At 36.8% G+C, this 19936-nt stretch overlaps 1 protein-coding gene across 4 annotated transcripts in view; it reads right to left on the reverse strand.

Moving 5' to 3' along the window:
- TENM3 (teneurin transmembrane protein 3) overlaps positions 1-19936 on the reverse strand; it is a 360542-nt gene that overhangs the window by 146573 nt on the left and 194033 nt on the right. For all 4 annotated transcript variants that reach the window (XM_032223762.1, XM_032223765.1, XM_032223764.1 and 1 more), the window contains exon 3: positions 11863-12100. In XM_032223762.1, the coding sequence (XP_032079653.1) occupies positions 11863-12100 (238 nt within the window). The remainder of the gene's footprint in view (positions 1-11862; positions 12101-19936) is intronic.

Genomic DNA, 19936 nt, shown 5'->3' on the forward strand with positions numbered 1-19936 from the left:
ACTGAGACTAAATTTGATTATGCTATTGATAGTGTTATAAGATTTTTAGGTGTTGCTTTAATCTTGCTTTTAACTAGATGATACAGTATATTAATTTTAATGCTTTTGAAAGCTGTTTAGAATAGAGATATTTTTGGATTAAAAAGTGATGTATATTTTTTCTTTCAAATCAAATGCCACATTTACCTTAGATAAACTTTTTAAATATTAGTACAAAATGGAATAGTCAATAGTGAACAGTGAGCTTAGAGATGCACCTATAATTTGAGCACTCAATAACTACCCCGCATTTATAGTAATTTGAATAGTCACATGAACAAAATTGCAATGTTTTTGCCAAAAACCAGTATTTACTTTCATAGAGAACAATGCATTTGTTTATCAACCATAGTTTTAGCTTACACAAAAAAAGTAGTAAACAGGTCAGTCAGATGGCTGACCCACTTCACAATCATCATGATTTATAGCTGTAATAGGCATATTCCATTGCAAGTTGAGAACTACCTGTATATTGTTCAAATGTATTACACTCCTGTGGAGAATCAGCCTTTAATATATGGATGCAATCCTGTATTTAAAAGATTAATACATTTTCTAGGGGTTAACTGGAAATCACACCTATAAAATATAAATATATAAATAAATATATATATATATATATATAGTCTCCCTTTATATATATATATAGTTTTTTGTAATGTTAGCTTGCTAATTAAATAATATTGTGTGCTGAAATACTGGCCCATCATTATTTAAACACTTTTCTCCTTGCAACAAAAGAAAATTAAAAGGTAATTGGTGTTTCAAAGCAATAAGTGCACAATATAAAGTAAGGAAAAATTAAATATTAGTAAACTGTCCTGAATATTGTCTACTCCAAAGAGCACTGAGAGTTATCACAAATTATCCCTTATACCAAATTATAATTGATTAATTATATCAATTAAATGTTAATTGTTTGATAGAATATATTAAACTAAACAAAGAGAAAGGGAATTTCTAATAGCGATTCATAAAGTAATAAATTTGAAATGATTTATATAATTCCTGTTAAATTACATTAAGTATTTTTATTTCTTCCTCTGCAGATGGGTTGTCTGAAACTCTTTTCTGAAAGACATCTAGCTATTATATTCTGATGTCAGAAAGGAGCTTCATTGTTCATTACTTTTGTAATGAACAATGAAGGAATATGGTTCTATGTTTGTATTCCTTTTTGAAATAATTCATGTAGCATTCAGCATTTTGGTCATTTTGCCTTTCATTTTTTCAATGATAACATCTTCTAATGATATTACAATGAATCATAAAACCTTGGGATAAGTACAATAAATACAGCTGTGTGAAAAGTCCTGCACGCTTTCAGCTTTAAGCTGTATTTACATGTTTAATCAACTTTTAACTCATAGAAACCACACAAAATTAGTACTTTGGTGAAAATTTCTGTAGTTGGATTGAGATGCATAATTTTTATTAATATAACCAAAGTCTTTTTAAGGTTTTGAGTGAGTTTATGTGCTAAAACAAACACAACTTGATTTTTCGAGAATGTTAGGAACGAAAGTAGCCAATTAGCAGCGAGCTTTGGCTGACCAATCAAAATGCAAAGAGGCTAAATCTATGAGCCAATTAATGTTGTCATACTCTCTGACTATAAATTGGCATGAAAAGCATCAAAAAAAATTATTTAGCTCTGGCTGCGGGCAAGGATGAAGGCCTTTGCTTTCACCAGTACTGAGCAGTGGCATTGCATCATTGTGCTTTATGAAGAGGGTTACTCCTGTATAGAAATAGCAAAGAGAGTGAAATGCCATCGCACCACAGTGAGCAGAGTTGTTTAAAAATACCAAATAACTGGTTCAGTTGATGACAGGCTCCGCTCAGGAAGACCAAGAAAGTTGAAAAAATAACAAGACTGGGCTCTGCAATGCATTTCGATGGCTGACAGGAAGCTGACCTCACCTCAGATTACAAGAATTTGGGGTGAAACATGTGATGTAAAAGTGTGCACGAGCACAGTGCATCACAGACTGCTTGCCAGAAGGCTCAAAGGCTCACAGATGCTCACTGCTCTTGTCGACTTCCAGCTGAAGAATTTAGGCCGTACTGCCTGAATCTATCTGTGAAGCATCCATTGCATGTGATGATCTGGGGCTGTATCACGCCTTCTGGTGTTGGTTGGATAAAAATCGTGTAGGGAATCATGAATTCCAAGTAGTATGTAGAAGTCCTGGAAAAGACAATGCTTCCTTCAGCTCAGCAACTTGTAGGGAAGGACTTTTACTTCCAGGATGGCAATGCTCCTTGTTCTCGAGCTAAGTCCGTCCAGCAGTGGATGAAGAAGCACGGTGTTGAAAAGTTGAATTTTAAAGAAAACACTTTAAACTAAAAAAAAAAAAGCATTCAGGAGGATGCTTATATTATAACCAAAATAAGAATTTATAAAGTGGATAGAGAAACAAAAATAATAATTTAAAAATTAAAACTACGTTATATATTAATAAATATAATGGGCTGTTTTAGAAGTTGTGTTATATCGTAATATTTTGACAATTTTGCCTATAAGGACGCTGGTTTTCATTTTCGACACTAAACCTAGCAGTATTAACAATTAAAGTTTTTTATTTTAAGGAAACCACAATTAAGATTAACCACAATTCCTTGTGATTGGATAATATAACACATTGCAACTGATAAAAATGGAAATGTAAGATTTTAATCTCCAAATAAGTAGAACATGGGATTAACATGAAAATTTAACGATTTGTTCAGACTTGTTCCAATACCACCCAAGTGAAATTCATAATTAATGAACTTTAATGGTCTCCTGTATTTATGTCCAGAGGCTAGAAGGGAAATCTAATAATTGTTTAATAACTTGCAGTCTATAGTTGGACAGCTTCTAAGGCTGGGTTTAAGATCAGAAACTTAACTCTAAACCATGATCCCAGATTCTGGTTATATTTTTCTGTTTTAAAAATACTTGTATTACTGGAGCAAGTTCTGAGGACACATCATAATAACACATAATAATATAATACACTGCTAAGTCCATCAAATCAGATACGTTCAACTCAGTTGAAACAAACCAATACAGAAAATAAATGATTCCCTGGGGATTACATAAAAATAATTTCAACTTCAACTCTGAACAGGATTACAAAATAATTTGGCCAATGGCCATTTTGAAAAGTCAAGTTTCCAATGCTTTCCTAAAACAGAGTATTGATGATTTAAACAGATTTCTGGATAACTAGTATTTCATATAGCAGAAGCAATGACCGAAAAGATACAATTATAGAAATTCATATGATGGCATTGTTTAAAGAACATGCCTACTCTATCATATTTTACAGATGAGTAAACACAATTGGAGGGAAGTTTCATAATAACTAGGTCCAAAGCTATGTAAAGCAATATGCATGTTAATCAACACCTTGAATTACACTCAGAAACCAACTACCCCGTATTTTTCGGAATATAAGACACACCAAAGTATAAGACGCCCCAAAATTTTGAAGAGGCAAATTTTTAAAAAAGTAAGTACGTAGATAGAAGGATAGAGAGAGAAAGAGAGAGAAATACCGTAGGTAGGTAGGGAGAGAGAGGGAGGATAATTCGATAGGTTGATAAAGGGGAGAGAGAGAGAGAAAGAGAATAGATAGGTACGTAGGTAGGTAGAAGGGGGGAGAGAGAAATACAGTAGGTAGGCAGAGAGGGAGAGAGAGTAGGTAGGTAGGTAGGTAGATGTTTCCAGGTGTATTTATCCATGTGTTGGAGAAGGAAATCGCTGACAATCTGCAGCATCTAAGACTTTGTTTTTGCTGGCACAGTACTTGATCCATGTAATTTTCATCAACCAGTTAAAGAGCTTTCTAAAAGGGGAAAAAAGTTTTTGCACTCTGCAAACCTCTGAAAAAAGCCCGTTTTTCATGAAAACGGGCCCATTTTTTATAAAGGCATAAATAGCCTTGGGGGGAGGCTTGCAAAGTGCTTCTGGGGAGTTGGGGGGGCAAAAAAGAGGAAAAATGGCCCATTTTTCACGAAAATGGGCCCATTTTTTGCCCAGAAAATAGCATGCATAGCCTTATGAAGGCTTATAGAGTGCTGCTGGGGGCTGGGGGGGGGGACAGCTCATTTTTTGTTCATTTCTGCCCTCCCCAGCCCCCAGGAGCTCTCTGAAAGCCTCCATAGGATATGCACAGCCATACTGGTGAAGGGGGCGGGGCTTTGGGAGGCAAAAATGCTATATTCAATGTATAAGACAAACCCAGATTTTCAGCCCCTTTTTTGAGGAAAAAAGATGTGTCTTATACTCCGAAAAATACGGTAATAACCAATGGAACTCACAAGCCAGATATGTCAACTGTTTAACTATAGTCCTATTTAACTCTATGCAGATTATCCTCAAGTTACGACAGTAATGGAGCCTGCCCCACTATTGTGGAAAGTTGAGAATGTAAATCAACTACATCATTAATGAGCCCCTCATCCAAGCTCTTCCCTGTGAAGGTTGTTAAGTGCACAGGGATGACCCTAGTGCTTCAGGGATGACTCTGAGCCTCTCCCCATCCCGAGATACACCATGCTATATTTCCCACCACTTGGGGTCCCCACAGCCACTTGGGCCTCCTCCGTCCATCCATCATTATCGCTCACTTACTTTGCAAAGATCTGCAGAGCTCATGAGATGGGCAAAGGTAAGGAGAGCAGGCCTTTCTCATTGGTTCACATGGGAGAATTCCACAAGTGTCATCTTTTTCGATCCAGCCACTCATGAAGCCTAGCAACAAAGCAGCTGAACAGCAAGGTCAGGAAAAATTCTGTGTTTTACAAAGAAATGTTTAATTCACTAGCAGCCTTTTCCCTCTGCAAAGGCATTCCCAAGCCAGCCAATTTTGCAGAGGTTTGCCTGCGTGGAGGGAAAAGTCTGCTTTGCCCAGAGCTAGTTCAGATTTCAAGATGCAAAGGCTTCTTAGCATAGAGGGGAAAAGGCTCACAGAGATAAATTAAATGTTTCTTTGCAAACCTTGGTATTTGAAATCTGAATTAGCTCAGAATTGAAAACAACTTGAGCACCATGACTGGCTGGGCTGGGAAAGTCTGTGCAGAAAGTAAAGAGCTGTTTTGCTGATAAATTAAACATTTCTTTGTGAGACTAGGCCCAAAATACTGAAATGATGCAGAAATACGAAGAGGGGTCAGACAGGGCTGTATTTTGTTTCTGCTGTTGTTTAATATTTACTCTGAGTCAATTTTCAATGAAGCACTGGAAAACATTGATGCTGGCCTCAAAGTAAACAATGTTCAGATCAACAATTTAAGATATGCTGATGATACAGTTCTGCTTGCCAGTAAGCATGAAGACCTTCAGCTCCTCATCAACAGAGTCTCAGAAATATCTGAAAAATATGGCTTGAAGCTTAACACCTCAAAAACCAAGAACATGGTCATCAGCAAACAACCTATTAATTTACTACTGATACCACTAGAAGGAATACCACTAGAAAAAAAAAGGATCATATACGTCGGTTTTAATTTACATGAAAGCTGAGACATGATCAGTGAAGTAAAGACAAGGATAGAGAACGCTTGAACAGCATTCTTCAAAATGAAAAAGGTCTTCTGTAGTCATTACATATGCCTAAGATTGAAAATCAGGCTGGTCAGATGTTACATCTTTTCTATCCTGCTCTACAGAGTAGAGAGTTGGTCTCTGACAAAAAACCTTTTGAAGAAACTAGAAGCATTTGAAATGTGAGATGGCTATTATGTATAAGCTGGGTTAACAAAATAGACAAATGAGGAGGTGATAGATAAGCGGCAAAGGGAAATCATCAAAGCCATTAAAAAACTAAAGTTAGAATATTTTGGACATGTGATACAACACCCAGAAAAATATGGCATTCTTCACTTAATCCTCCAGGGAAAGATTGAAGGCAAACGAGGTCCAGGCAGAAGAAGAACATCATGGGTTCAAAACCTAAGGGACTGGTTTGGACACAACTCAGCAGCACTTTTTCATGCAGCTGTTGACAAAAATAGTATTGCCAACATGATCGCCAATGTCCAATGACAGATATGGCACAAGAAGAAGTCAAAAATGAACTTGGGATCTTAGATATAAATTGCAGCTTAATGAACCCAAACCTTAAATTTATCAGTCTTAACAAAAAGAGGACTGAAGAATATATTCCCAGGACCTAAGCTTCAGGATTTTCATTTTCACTGAACAAATAACAGAAAAAAACATATATTATTGGGCATGGCCATTCTGGCAATTATTTATGGTTCCCTTTATCCTGAAATATTTATGCTTGTTCTAGGATGGATTTTACTTTTTTGTGAGCTTTTGTGAACTTTCAATCTTATGAACTCTAGTGTACATTCCCTCTGAGTCATCTCTCAGGCCCATATTTCTGGCAAGTGTTTCTCCAGGTGTGCTGAAATTTCTGCTAGTACACAGGCACCTGCGAGATTATAACATTATGCTAAGCAGAATGTACCTTGGTTCTTGAATCATTAGATTGGATATTGGATGAGTACTTTGGTTGTTTAGCATGGGATCATCAGATAGGGGCCCTCTCTAATGTGTTTTTCTAATCTAATTGCAGGATGAAAGAAGGAATGGATTTTAATTTTTTTTAAATACATTTATTTTACTCAGAACAAAGTTAAAATAAAAAAACTTAAAAAGACCCAAGAAGACATAATAGGAAACCCCGCACAAAATACCATATTTTTCAGAATATAAGATGCACTTTTTCCCCTCAAAAAAGAGGCTGAAAATCTGGGTGCATCTTATACACTGAATACAGCATTTTTTGCTTCCTGAAACCCCACCCCTTCACCAAAATGGCTATGCATAGCCTTTAGGAGCCTTGCAGAGTGTTCCTTGGGGCTGGGGAGGGCAGAAATGAGCAAAAAACAGGCCATTTTTTGCTCATCCCCCCCTCCCCCCGCAGCCCCAAGAGCACTCTATAAGTCCCCTAAAGGCTATGCGTGCCCTTTTTTTTTTGACAAAAAGGGGGCCGGTTTTTATGAAAAATGGGCCATTTGTTGCTCATTTTTGCCCCACCCCCACCCCAGGAGCACTCTACAAGCCTCCTAAAGGCTATTCATACCCTTTTGGGGGGGGACGGGCCCGTTTTCCCCAAAACAGGCCATTTTTGGGAGGTCTGTAGAGTGCAAAAACTTTTTTTTTTTTTAAATTACATCTTTAAAACCTTGGTGCATTTTATACTCTGGTGTGTCTTATATTCCGAAAAATACAGTAGTTAGAAGATTAAAAAAGATGCATCAAAAACCCACAACACATTATACACCTATTATCCCCTCCAGCTGAATACGGATTAATGTTCAATTCAACATTGGTTCCCCGCATTTGCAAAATAGGCCCTCCCAAAATTTTTAAATTACTACATTTATTTGCAACTTGTTGACCTGTCTTCTATGTGTTATATTAAGGACAAATTAGGAGAAAATTAATGTTTCAAAACTCTGTTAACAAACTGTTATTGTAATCCATTCATAGAAAATTTATCATGGGATCTTAACTATACCAAATCATCCCAAAAATTATAAATAATTCATCCTGGGACAAAAAAAATATTTATTTCTTAATATTCTCTCTTGTCAATTGTTTAATTAAATGTAGTAAATTCAGTCTCGAGAATAAATCTATCTTCCAATCAGAGTACAAGCAGAAGTAGTTACCAGTTAACTGATGTTGTTCACAAACTGTAATAAATACATCCAGTCTCCCTCCATCTTTGTAGAAGAAAGGAATTCCTTTGCAGAGAAAAGGAATTTGTCTCCCTGCCTTCCAGCTAAGGCCGTAATATTGAACGTATGCAGACTTAAACTTCAGAACAGCAGATGAAATCCACTTTTCTGGTTCAAAGTCCTGTTGTGTATCTTTATCCAAAGTAGATTCTAACATTCTTTGAACAATCATTAAAGTTTGATCAAGATTTTGTAAGAGAAATCATTTTAGCCATTTGAATCTGTCAAACTTAATCAGGGAATATACATAAATACATACATACATACATAGTAAGTATGTATGTATGTATGTATGTATGTATGTATACACACGAACACACCTCTATATTTCAATCCAAGATCATAAGAAAAATTCAACACAAATAAACTCTAGGTATTTTGCACATTCAAAAAATACAGAATCCAGTGGTGAAAGACTAATATCTCTTCAACCCCATCCCCTCAAATGTTGCAGTGCTTTTCTATACAGAAGGAACAAAGGTTATCCAGAACAACATATAACAAAAGGGAAAAACAGAAAAAGCAATTAGAGTCCAGCAAGGGGCTGAAATAAATCAGCATGCAACTGCTGATCAACTTTTAAAGCAAAATAAAACAGTGAAGTCAAAAAGTGAGCATTACAATTCTGGCATGCGTAGAAAACAAAACTGATTGATAGGAAGATGAGTATGCCCAATGATTTTTCAATTGCTTCCAGAGGGAATTGGAATCTTCAAGAACCCCCCCCCCCTTCTCTACTGGGTCCATGATTGTCCAAAAGTCATCTTAGGTGACTCCTAAGCGCTCCCATTTAAAACCAGAGAGCAACACTGCTAAAGAACCAGCTTTAGCAGTGAAATCAGCAGATTGTCAGTAAGAGAAAAAAGAAAATCTTATTGAGCAGCAGCAGGGATTTTATTGTTAAGTAGAGAAAAACAGATGCAGGATTTCTGTTGTATCTGTTTTCTTTCCTCTTTGGGGCTGTAGGCGAGGATTTCTTCTTATTGGATCTAATTTTTTCTTCAAACAGCTCCTTTCCCAAGAAAGGTTTGGCTGAAAGTTTTACTTTTGAGTGGAGATCATATCCCAATGTCTTAGTCACAGTGCAACCACCTCCAGTATCAACTATTGGCAGTTTCAATTCTGGTCCATTTATTGGTGTTTTCTCTGAGGAACACTCACATCACATGTGCATTCACTTCATATCCGGGAGATAAGTCCATATTTGAGAAGGAGGGAGGAAATAGTTTACAGGCCTTATTCACAGACACAATATTGAGTACCTATTCTCAGTTTTGGCTGTCACTGGCTCATCAATTATCTAGTAAGTAAACACTAATGTTTGCACTATTGCATTAGTTTGCTAGTTATGAGTTATCTATGTTGGTATTCATAATAGAATGCCATAATAGAGTATTCAAATCTGTGGGCAACATAGTAGTGATTTTTGGGATCTATTAGAGCTGTGATGGCGAACCTTTTTTGGCTCGCGTGCCAAAAGGGGGGAGCGCAGGGGGGTCATATGTGGACATGCCACACCCATAATGCAATGCGCGCCCCAGCACACATGCACGCATGACCAGCGTTCCCTCCCATTTTTTGTATGCTTTTTTTGCCCTCCCCAGGCTCCAGAGATTTTATAGGAGCCTGGGGAGGGCAAAAACAAAAAACAGAAACCGTCCCCCCCCAGTGGTCCTCCGGAGGCTTCAGGAAACGGACTTCCAGTTTGCTCGTAGGGCCATTTTTAGTCCTCCGGAGCCTTCAGAGACCTTAAGGAAGCTTCCCTGAAGGCTCCGGAGGACTTAAACCGGCCCTACGAGCAAACCGGAAATCCATTCCCAAACTTCAGGTTTGCCCACAGGGCCAGTTTTTGGCGCTTCAGGGAAGCTCCTGAAGCCTCCGGGAAGTGAGGGAGGCTGTTTTTGCCCTCCCCATGCTCCTATAAAGCCTCTGCAGCCTGGGGAGGGTGAAAAATGGCCTCAAAAAAAGGCTGAAGTCAGCTGGCCAGTGCGTGCATTTGCGCTGGCTAGCTGACAGGGCAATGCATTGTGTGCCCTGACAAATGGTTCCACGTGCCACTTGTGGCATGCGTGCCATAGGTTCGCCATCCCAGCTATAGAGACACCAACTTGGGAATATTTTTATTCATTTAGCCATTGAACACCTTAGACCAGGAGCGTCAAACTCATGGCCCATGGGCTGTATGCGACATGTACTCGCCATACCCACCCCCAGTTTAGCAAAGGGGGAAAAGCTGTGATACATCATGTGACGACAACGTGATGCTGCAAGTTTGACACCCCTGCCTTAGACAATTTATTCAGCTCCAATGGAAAGTCTTTGAAGTATACCAAGAGCAGGAGGCTACTCAAGAGCTAAGCTACTTCCTGAAAGTTAAAAAAAAAAAGGGGGGGGGGAAACAGTTTTGTAGCTTTTGTCCTAACATTATGTTTACCACTTTAAGTTCATTTTGGTAAGTAGGCAGCTGTAGAAGTTTAATTAATAAAATATCATTAACTAAAGCAGAACCAAATCTGTTGTGATAGCAACAGGGAGAATTAAAATAGTAATAAAGAAAAAAAATCAAAAGGCTTAGGGGTTTCAGTATTTTAGAAAACATAAATTATGTGTTCTGCAGCTATAGAACATTGCTGATAAGAGTTTGGTGATTTTACTTGGCTGCTCTATGGCAACAAATAGTGTTTTGTTGGTTTCTTTTCAGTTTGTCTTCTAAGTAATTATTCCTGGATTGGTTTATCCTTTCTTTTTTTAAAAAAAATTGAATTGGATAGGTTTATAGCTTGCGAAAAGCATGGGTAAATCATTTAGCAGGTCTGATGGACTGTCAAAATGGGTATGTTTGTTTTGTATGGCTTAATCGCAAATATTTGATTGTTTTATATGTTCTGTTTGAGAATGGCAGCAACTATTTATTTTATTATATATAATTTGTGCCTCACCTTCTTATAAAGCAATCAATGGATTTTCTGTATAAGCTGGTTCTTGAACTTCCATTGTAGTGTCCCAAAATACATACATGATGAATGATGTAATGCTTTGTTTAGGTAAAGTAATTATCTCACTCTTCTTTGTACTATTTTTCTTCTTCTATTTCCCTTCCCCGTGCTCAATACTTGTTTTATAACATTTGCTTGATCAAGTTTAGACACCATACATCTTACGTAGATTGTGATAAAGCTTATGTGATAATAAACCGTTAGCCTTTAATGTGCCACAAACTGTTTGTTGTTGCAGTGGCAATCAGGGAAAACAGACCAAAAGAATGCCACCAAATACAAATCAAAGGACAAGAAATAATAAGAACCATATGCAAAATTCAAAAAGCAGAACATATCTATGTTGCTAAAGGTTGCTCTGAAGGAGATGGGCATTGTCTAGATTTGGCAAATAAAAATAAATAAATACATGCAAACTTCACTAATAGCACCACCACTATCATCTTTCTAATTTATTATATCTACCAAAGATGAAATATTATTGATGAAAATTAAGAGTTGTCTGACAACATATAAACCCAGTAAAAAAAATGAAGTAGAAATTACATGCATCAAGATAATGACAATATAGTGACCTTAGAGAGAGTGGCCTGTGCTAAACCTTTGAGATAGGTAAGATCAATAACCAGCAGGGGTTGCAGGAACACTTTTTATTGTTGTATGGTAGAATAACAGAAATTTGCAAATTAGTCAGGTTTTATCTCTGCCCTATCTTATGCTTTCCTCTTTCTCTGGAGTAAATAATATTTTTGAACATCCGTCCCCTTAATAGCTTGCTCCTTCCTTCATCACACCCAAGATCAGGTCTGTATTCCTTTACAGTCCTAAAACTACAAAACTAAAGTGTTGGTTCATACAGTAAGCTAACCCCAAACTGAATATACTACATGCTGGCTAGTGTTATGGGTTAACCCTGTATATATGGAAAGAATTAAATTCAAATGTCAGCTTGGGACACGGTGGTAGCACTGAATATGGCTACCACCAAATTCCAGCTGTGCTAACAGAACAAGGGAAGCACAAATTCAAGATTTCTAGTATGATGAGCATAACTATAGTCTTAAAGGTCCTAAAGGATTACCTGCTTTCCAGTGGCACATTACTGCCAAGGACCCAGCTGTCCTGCAGCTGGACCGACTCGGGTGTGGTTTGCAGCTCGGCGGGCAAAGCAGCCGGCGGGGCCGGACTCTGGTTCCTCCTATTTGTCAGTGAATTTCTGTTAAGGGAGGTGATAGATGGGTGATTCTGTGCTGAATGCTGCTTGTGAGAAGGTGGCAAAGGTTGCAGGGTCGACTGGCCTTGGTTATTTGGAGGTTGCTCTGAGAAGAAAGAAAATTAAAGTTTGTTATAGATCATCCTTATCTTTGCTAAAACTAAAGCATACGCTAACAGCCCATTTTCTAAAATATTAGCATATATTCTATTAGTTGGTTTCAATTACATTCTTTAAAACTTTACCCTTAGTAGGCAAAGATCTAAGTAATATACAGCAGATGGCACAACTACTTTTGGCTTTAATTTATTTCAATTTTTAATGACATATCAATATCTATACAGGAAATCACGACATATCCCTTAATGTAATCTTAGATTTTTTAAAAAAAAGCCAATTTTGAAATTAAACAGGCAATTTCAACAGAATATGTTTTTGTATATATCCTTATAATTATGTAATGAAGAGTCTTTTAAAAGAAAAAAACCCCAAGCTTTATTTTACTGCAATAAATTATTGCCATTTTGCTGCTAAACAGCAGGAGATTATCCTAGTTTAGTGCCTTTCAAATCAGGCAGATCTGCACTATGATCTGCTAATAGATGCTAACTATCCTCTAGCAGAAGGTCATTCTGTGAAGCAGATGTTGCTTCATGGATATTTAACAGACTGAATCACATCTGATTACAACGTCAGAAGACTCATATACTTAATGACCGTTGCATCCATTAGAACACATATAGAACAGATTTTCCAATTTCACACTATGTGATATAACTATGTTTCAAAGTGAATCACAGGTAATCAGAGAATCTTGTAATCACAACAATGGTATATGTTATGTCTCTTAACAACAATAAAAAATAATCCCAGGCAGGATAACTAGCATTAGTTTTCAAAATGTCTTATATTCTATATTTATCTTGCATATATGACAGAAATACATGGCAGATATTATAGACCAGGTATGTTTCTGCCTTATGTACAAAAGGTTTATTTTTCTATTAGAAGTATCAAATTGATCCTGACTTAATTGTTTTAGATTAACAAAAATGTAAAGTGGAAAACAAATACACACAGTTTAAGCATGACTAAAGTTAAAAATATAAAATATTCTCAACCTTTTATTGGAATTTGGCTTAGAAATATCTTAACAAAAGCATATGATGCATATAATGCATATGAAGAATATGTTATTATTCAGATAGCATACAATTAATCAGCTTTGCCCTTATCAACACCAGTAGGTGTTAGTGCATGTGATTAAAATCAGTATAGAAAGCTTTAGGGCTCCAGGATAATTTAAAAGACTAAAGCTCACAACAGCTTTTAAAAAGAATCTACTTAAAACTTTATCTGATTTAGATTAGAAGTTAATTATCAGTCAGTAGAGAATTAACTTTCATCATTATGTGAAAATATATATAAAATGATCAGTTGCACAACAGGAAACCACATCTTACATCTCTATATATAGAATACTAATTTTGCCTCCTGACTGAAGAGACTACTTTTTTTGCTATGCACTTATTCATACTTAACACGTCTGCATTCTCAGTGGTTTTGTTTAGCAAAATCTTGGATATTTATACACTACCATTTTATAGTACAGTATCCTAATATTTCAAGATCATACTCCCCCACTCCTTTTAAGCGATAAAAGCAGCAGTGATACAAAGGAGGAGAAAGTGAAATCATTTTACTCATTCGTGTATTTAATGAGGGAAAGTGGGAGAACTCCCTTTATGGTAACTGTAAATTCCCAGTGAACAAAGGCAACAGCACAATCCTATACTTTTCTGATTTTATATATTTATTTTTAATTGCTAATCAAACTTCCATGCTGCCAATTCAGCAGGGTTTGGTTTGAAATAGGTCAATAGGGCTACTGAAAAATAAATCAGAGTGAACAATATTTTCATCGTATAGTTTAACAAAATGTAACTGTGCAAATTTCACCTCTACAATTAATTAAAGAAGCCCAACTTTTTTCAGTTTTCACATGCTGGAAAAAAAAAGATAAGTAACTTAAAAATCATTTGAGATTTTATTTGGGGAGATTCCATGTAAAGACCAGGCAATTTAAACTATAGACGTGTATTGTGGCTGCATTTTTGAGTGAAACATTTCTTTCAAATTATTTTCAAAGCATTTAAAATCCTACTAATTACCTAGACATAAGGCAAAATACACTATTTTTCTACAAAAATGAGCTCTCTGGTTTGTATGTTACTATTTGGCCAGTTAGAGTGCTGTTGAAAACTCCAAGTGAGAGTCAGAGTGGTTATTAGAGAAGAAAAGGCAACTGGCCTTATACAATCAAGATATAATCATGCTGAAAAGCATCCAATAGTCTTGGCAATGGATCAATATTGATGCCTATTCTTTCTATAAAGGTCCTAAATATGGAATTGTTCCAGAACAGTGCTCCAGATCAGCGATCCTTTAATATGGGAAAGATTACACTGAGCTAGCATCTATTTCTGCCAGATACATGTTGTCTTATTGTTGTGATTGTAAAGGTAATGTTACATTAGTGATCCAAGATTTTTATTTGAACACTTGAGTCTTCCAAGATAGAAATAATGGATCACAGGCAAAAACTATGTAAGCAGTTTTTACACTTGAATCTAAGGTGGTCAATTACTATATCTTTCATAACTGTGTGGCAGACAATGTTCAGAAGGTGCAGTTTTTCCTGTCACATTGCTGCAATGATGGGGCAAGCCACAGCTGTCAAAACCTATTCATTCCATATAGCTATTAGGGATGCTGGAGCGCCTTTCAAAGCCAGGTTTTGGCAGGTCTAATTGATACATGTGAAAGATTCTTTTCAATCTTAGTGAAATGTCAGTCAGTTGTTGAGTGATTCTGAAGCACTGTGGCCAAGTGCATTCTAGGTGTTTGGCTGACAGTTCCATTTTGATGCTAAAAAGGGAAAAAAATATTCAGCCTAAATGTTCTCAAGACAACAGCTATAATGAATGATTAGAAAAAGGCACATATTCAACAAAATGAAGGATCATGGAAGCAAACAACTACATTAATTTAACTAGGGCAGGAAAAATACATTATTTAGGCATTCAAAATATAAAATATACCATATGTTTGCTACATACCAGTTAAAAGTAGTTTAGCTATCTCATTCAACCAAACCTGAAGTACACATAGCAAATATATGTATAAATTATCTTCGTAAGATAAAATCACAATTCTATGAAAACCAAGGAGTTGATAATGCACTGATAAGCAATGAAGTTGTTATGTATAACTTAACTAATTTAGCATATTAACTGAAGATATCTTTCAGCAAAGTGGAAGCTGTAACAAACATAATGCTGGTAACCCAAATACAGTTCTACAATCTATATGCTGAATGGGGATGAGGGATTTAAATTGCATTAAGTCCTCAAAATCCATGACTGTCCACATAATGAATATACATATATATTGTTTGCTGTTCTGAGCCAAGAAATAATTAATCATAGTAATATGACTACCATGTATTTTCCAGCATCCATACTACAGCAAAGAAGATTCTTCTTCATAGGGTAGATGTCAATGCTATGGATAATGTAGTTGGGAAATGCCCGGAGCAAGGTTGATGTTAAGGATCCCCTCTGCGGAGATCTGCGGTGAAAGCAGGCTGCGTGGCAAAGGCAGAGGGCCCGGGAGAAAAGCGCGCCAATTTCAGATTCAAAATGGTGGCCGCATGCCTGGAGCGACACCAGGGGCAGACTGAGGAGCCTAATGCTCCCTGCGTTGGGGACCCTAACTGCCTATCTGTCCTATAGAGGCTTGTCAGCAGCCGCTAAGTGAGCCCCCTGCGGTGTGGCTGCAATCGCGACTGGTGAGAGCCAGCCACGTTCCAGGCAGCCTGTTTCACGCGTTTAAATATAATAGAAACTAAACGGGAGTCAAATGGAGAAAAAAACAAATCTACAGAGATGAGTTAACTAAACACAGAAATTAAAATTAAGGAGCTACACTACACTATCTAGAGGGTCCAGCCTGCTGCACAAGGACTGGATCTCCCCAAAAAGTGTCCTGTAGGGTGACTGAGTTTTTTAAAACTGAGCCTCTGAGGGGAGCAAGAGGCGGAGCTACAAGAAACTTAAACTCAATCCTTGGGCAGCAAGCTGAAGTTAACCCGTGCTTGGACACTCCAAGCAGCGCCTAGGAGAATATGCAGGCCAAGCTTATTATATTATCAATGGATAAATCAAAATATCCATAGCAATCCTTCCTCCATTGATAACAACACCTCAATTTTCATATGATGTACACATGACAATTGTTTTAGATCCAATATTATAGTGAAAAAATATGATACTCAGTTTCTGAAAAGGACCATAATTTACTAGTTTCAATGATATGAACTGGTCCGAAGTATATAAAATAGGTTTAGACATTTGTGGCAAATTATATAGATTTAGAAACAGAAGTCTAATATAGTAGGGAGTGAGCAACTTTCATCAGCTGAAGAACTACATTATCCTTCATATGACATATTGAAGATTATGAACTCTTTGGGAGGGATTTCAGGAATTTATATGGGGAAGTAGATACTGTGAACATTTGCAAACTAAGAGTCCCACAAGGGATCAGTATGCCCAGATTACTCATTTGTTGCTTACAACTGTGTGGATATATACTATTGCTGAAAGCAAGCAATACAGAACTGAATCAAGATTAAAAATGGAAGAGTCTAAAATATTATTGTTAGTGGATTTGGCCTCCAAAAGGCTTTATGTTCTGATGTATGATTTCACTGACTTTACTGAAGTTTTGGACTATAACTTTTATGCCTGCTTCACAGAATTATTCAATAAAGAAAATTACAATACTCTTTAGTGTTCTGATTATTTTTTAATCTATCAAATACAGTAGAATGTAATTAACTGAACAAACCATTATTCAGACTGCATAAAATATAGTTTCATTGTGTTTGTTTTGTTTTTGGAATCTTTAAATTGATTTTAGTGATTCCTATAACTCTTAAATATATGACATTTTTCACTTTGTATGATCTTTTTTGAAATCATGAAACCTTTAACAAAAAATATAGTGGGTACTTCAATTTCTTACATGCTATCATTACTGTATATGAGTTTACCATTACAATATTTACAGTAGCAGATTATTTTAGTTTTGCCTTCAAATATATTACAAATAATTCTTACAATAGAGAATTATTCTTAACAAGCAAAAGAAATTGCTTGAGATATAAGGTATTATACTGGCAAACTAGCAAGAATGCTGATATTTATGATGATTACAGCACCTGGAAAATACAATCAACTCCCAACTTAATAATTCTGCTCAATCCCTGAAATCTACTCATATCTGTTGTTGACTTACTTATAAAACTTACTTTTATTGAAATCAACTATTTTTATAAACGAACCTTTCAAGGAGGCATAAATGTCCTAAATAAATAAAGAATATTGAGATTCAATGGAGTGTTATTTGGGAAAAGATAATACACAGATATTTAAAATAATATGTATGTGTTATTTAAAATATTTTATTGAAAATGAGAAAAAAAAGAATAATACAAGTTTAATAAATTTGTTATGCTTCTGAAACATTTTACAGAAAATAATAAAATAAATTGAAATTCACATGTTTAAAATGCAGAACATTTTCCTGTTCATAGATACTGCTTATGCAAATGCATATTAGGCTTGGTCATATTTCAGTATCCAAAAACATATTTACATTTCATAAAAGATTTGAATTTTGTATTAATGAGCTATCTAGTTTTATAGCAAGAAACAATGTACAAATCTGAGTAAGTTTAAAATGCCAAAATAATTAGAACTTCTCTTCATATTTAATTTGTTTCAATTTACGGAATGGAGCTCCGTTGAAATAATGAAATGACCACTGGTGCACATTATAATTATTATGTCAAATGTTGAACCATCAAAGAAGATTAAATATTTATATTTTACTCTCTTAACTAAAATGCAATAAGGTGAATAAATTGCTCAAAATGTTTTTAAAAGAGAAAGAAATTCCTCAATATTTTTGAATAAATAACAAATAACAAATTATGTAAGCAAAAAAGAAAAAAAACAGAAATTCTGATGTTCTTTAAATCAATCATTTTTTCCTTAAAGAAAGAAAAGGAACAGAAAATATAATATTTATCTTCTCACTGCTTATGCTTTTATGATTTAAGATTACTTCAAACTGACTTTAACATTTTTCTTATTAAAAGCCAGTCAAAAGGCTCTCTACAATGGTGAATATTAAAGTCAGTACAAAGTGAAATAGTGTGGCTCAGCCTTATATTAAAAGCAAAACCAAAAACCTAATCTAATCAGAATAGAGCTGGAAGCAACCTTGGAGGTCTTCTAGTCCAATGCCCTGCTCAAGCAGCAGACCCTATACATTTCGAGAAAATGACCAGGGTCATTCTCTGCGTTGCGGGAAAGTCCAAGCATGGGTTAAATTAGTCTGATTGCCCAAGGACTCAATTTTCTTGACCACGCCTCCTGTTCCACCTTAAAGCCAGTTTTTGCTGAAGCCGGAGAGACGTGATGAGATTGTGTGTAAATCTTCTGGTATTCCCGAACCATGGACCTGAGAGACCCTGGGTGGGGTTGGACTCTGCCTCAGCGCACAGAGAATGACCCTTTAGGTAAGCCAATGATCATTCTCCTGTGTGCTGCTTGGAGAGTCCAAGCATGGGACATATCTAAGTTAAATGCCACTAGGATGGGTAGAAGGTCTGTCCAGGGTGTCGGCTGCGGAGTAAACACTCTGCAGAACTTTTTCAAGGTACTAATTATGACCTTTAAAGCGCTCCATGGCTTAGGCCCAGGGTACCTGCAAGACCACCTACTGCCACCAGTAGCCTCCCATCGTCCAGTGTGATCCCACAGAGTTGGCCTCCTCAGGGTACCGTTGACCAGACAGTGTCGGCTAGTGACCCCCAGAGGGAGAGCCTTTTCTGTGGGAGCGCCTTCCCTCTGGAATGAGCTGCCCCTGGAGCTTCGTATAATCCCTGACCTCCGGTCCTTCTGACACGCCCTAAAAAGTTGGCTTTTCCAGCAAGCCAGCCTGGCCTGAACAAAACAAAATAACCTATTGATCACTGTTAATTTTAATTTGAATTTTTTTAAAAAAATAATTTATTGTCAATTTTAATTGGGTTTGGGATATTCCATTTAATTTTTTTTAACTTTTGTATTATGTGTTTCTTTTAATTGTTGTACGGCGCCCTGAGTCCTTGGGAGAAGGGGGGCATATAAATCTAATAAATCTCAATCTCTTTTGCCAAATGATGCCACGGCGGATGCAAATGTGTCTAATTTATAGTTCCTAACAAATGGAGAGGGAGACAACCAGGTAGCTGCCATGAAGATCTCCTCTATTGTCACCTGGGTTTCCCAAGCAGCCGTTGTGGAAGCGCTCCATGTGGAGTGAGCGGTGATATGGCAAGGGACCGTTCTTGACAGTTGTTCGTAAATCAACGTGATGCACTCCCTCAGCCATTTGCCAATGGTAGAAGATGTAACCTTATGCCCCATGGAACCCAGCTGGAAAGACACAAAGAGGGCTTCGGATCTGCGAAACTCTGCTGTTCTATTAATATATCTGCGCAGCATCCAGTTGTTGCGGCCCACCTCAGGCAGAGGCTGGTAAGGCTCCAATGTTACCTAGATGACATACTGATCCAGTCATCGTCCAGGAAACAAGCCCTCAGGGACCTCCAGTCCACCATGACAGCTCTTCAGCACCACGGGTTCACTGTGAACCTGGAGAAAAGCCATTTGACCCCCCGCTACCAATCTTCTACATCTCAGGGCGGAGATCAACACCGTAGCCTGCAGGGTATTCCTCTCTTGGGAAAGGATAGACAGCATAAGGGCCTTAGTCCTCAGAGTTTCTGTGCTGCTCCTTTCCCAATTATTAGGTAAGATGATCTTGT

Source organism: Thamnophis elegans, chromosome 9 (assembly GCF_009769535.1).
Source record: "Thamnophis elegans isolate rThaEle1 chromosome 9, rThaEle1.pri, whole genome shotgun sequence".
NCBI lineage: Eukaryota > Metazoa > Chordata > Lepidosauria > Squamata > Colubridae > Thamnophis > Thamnophis elegans.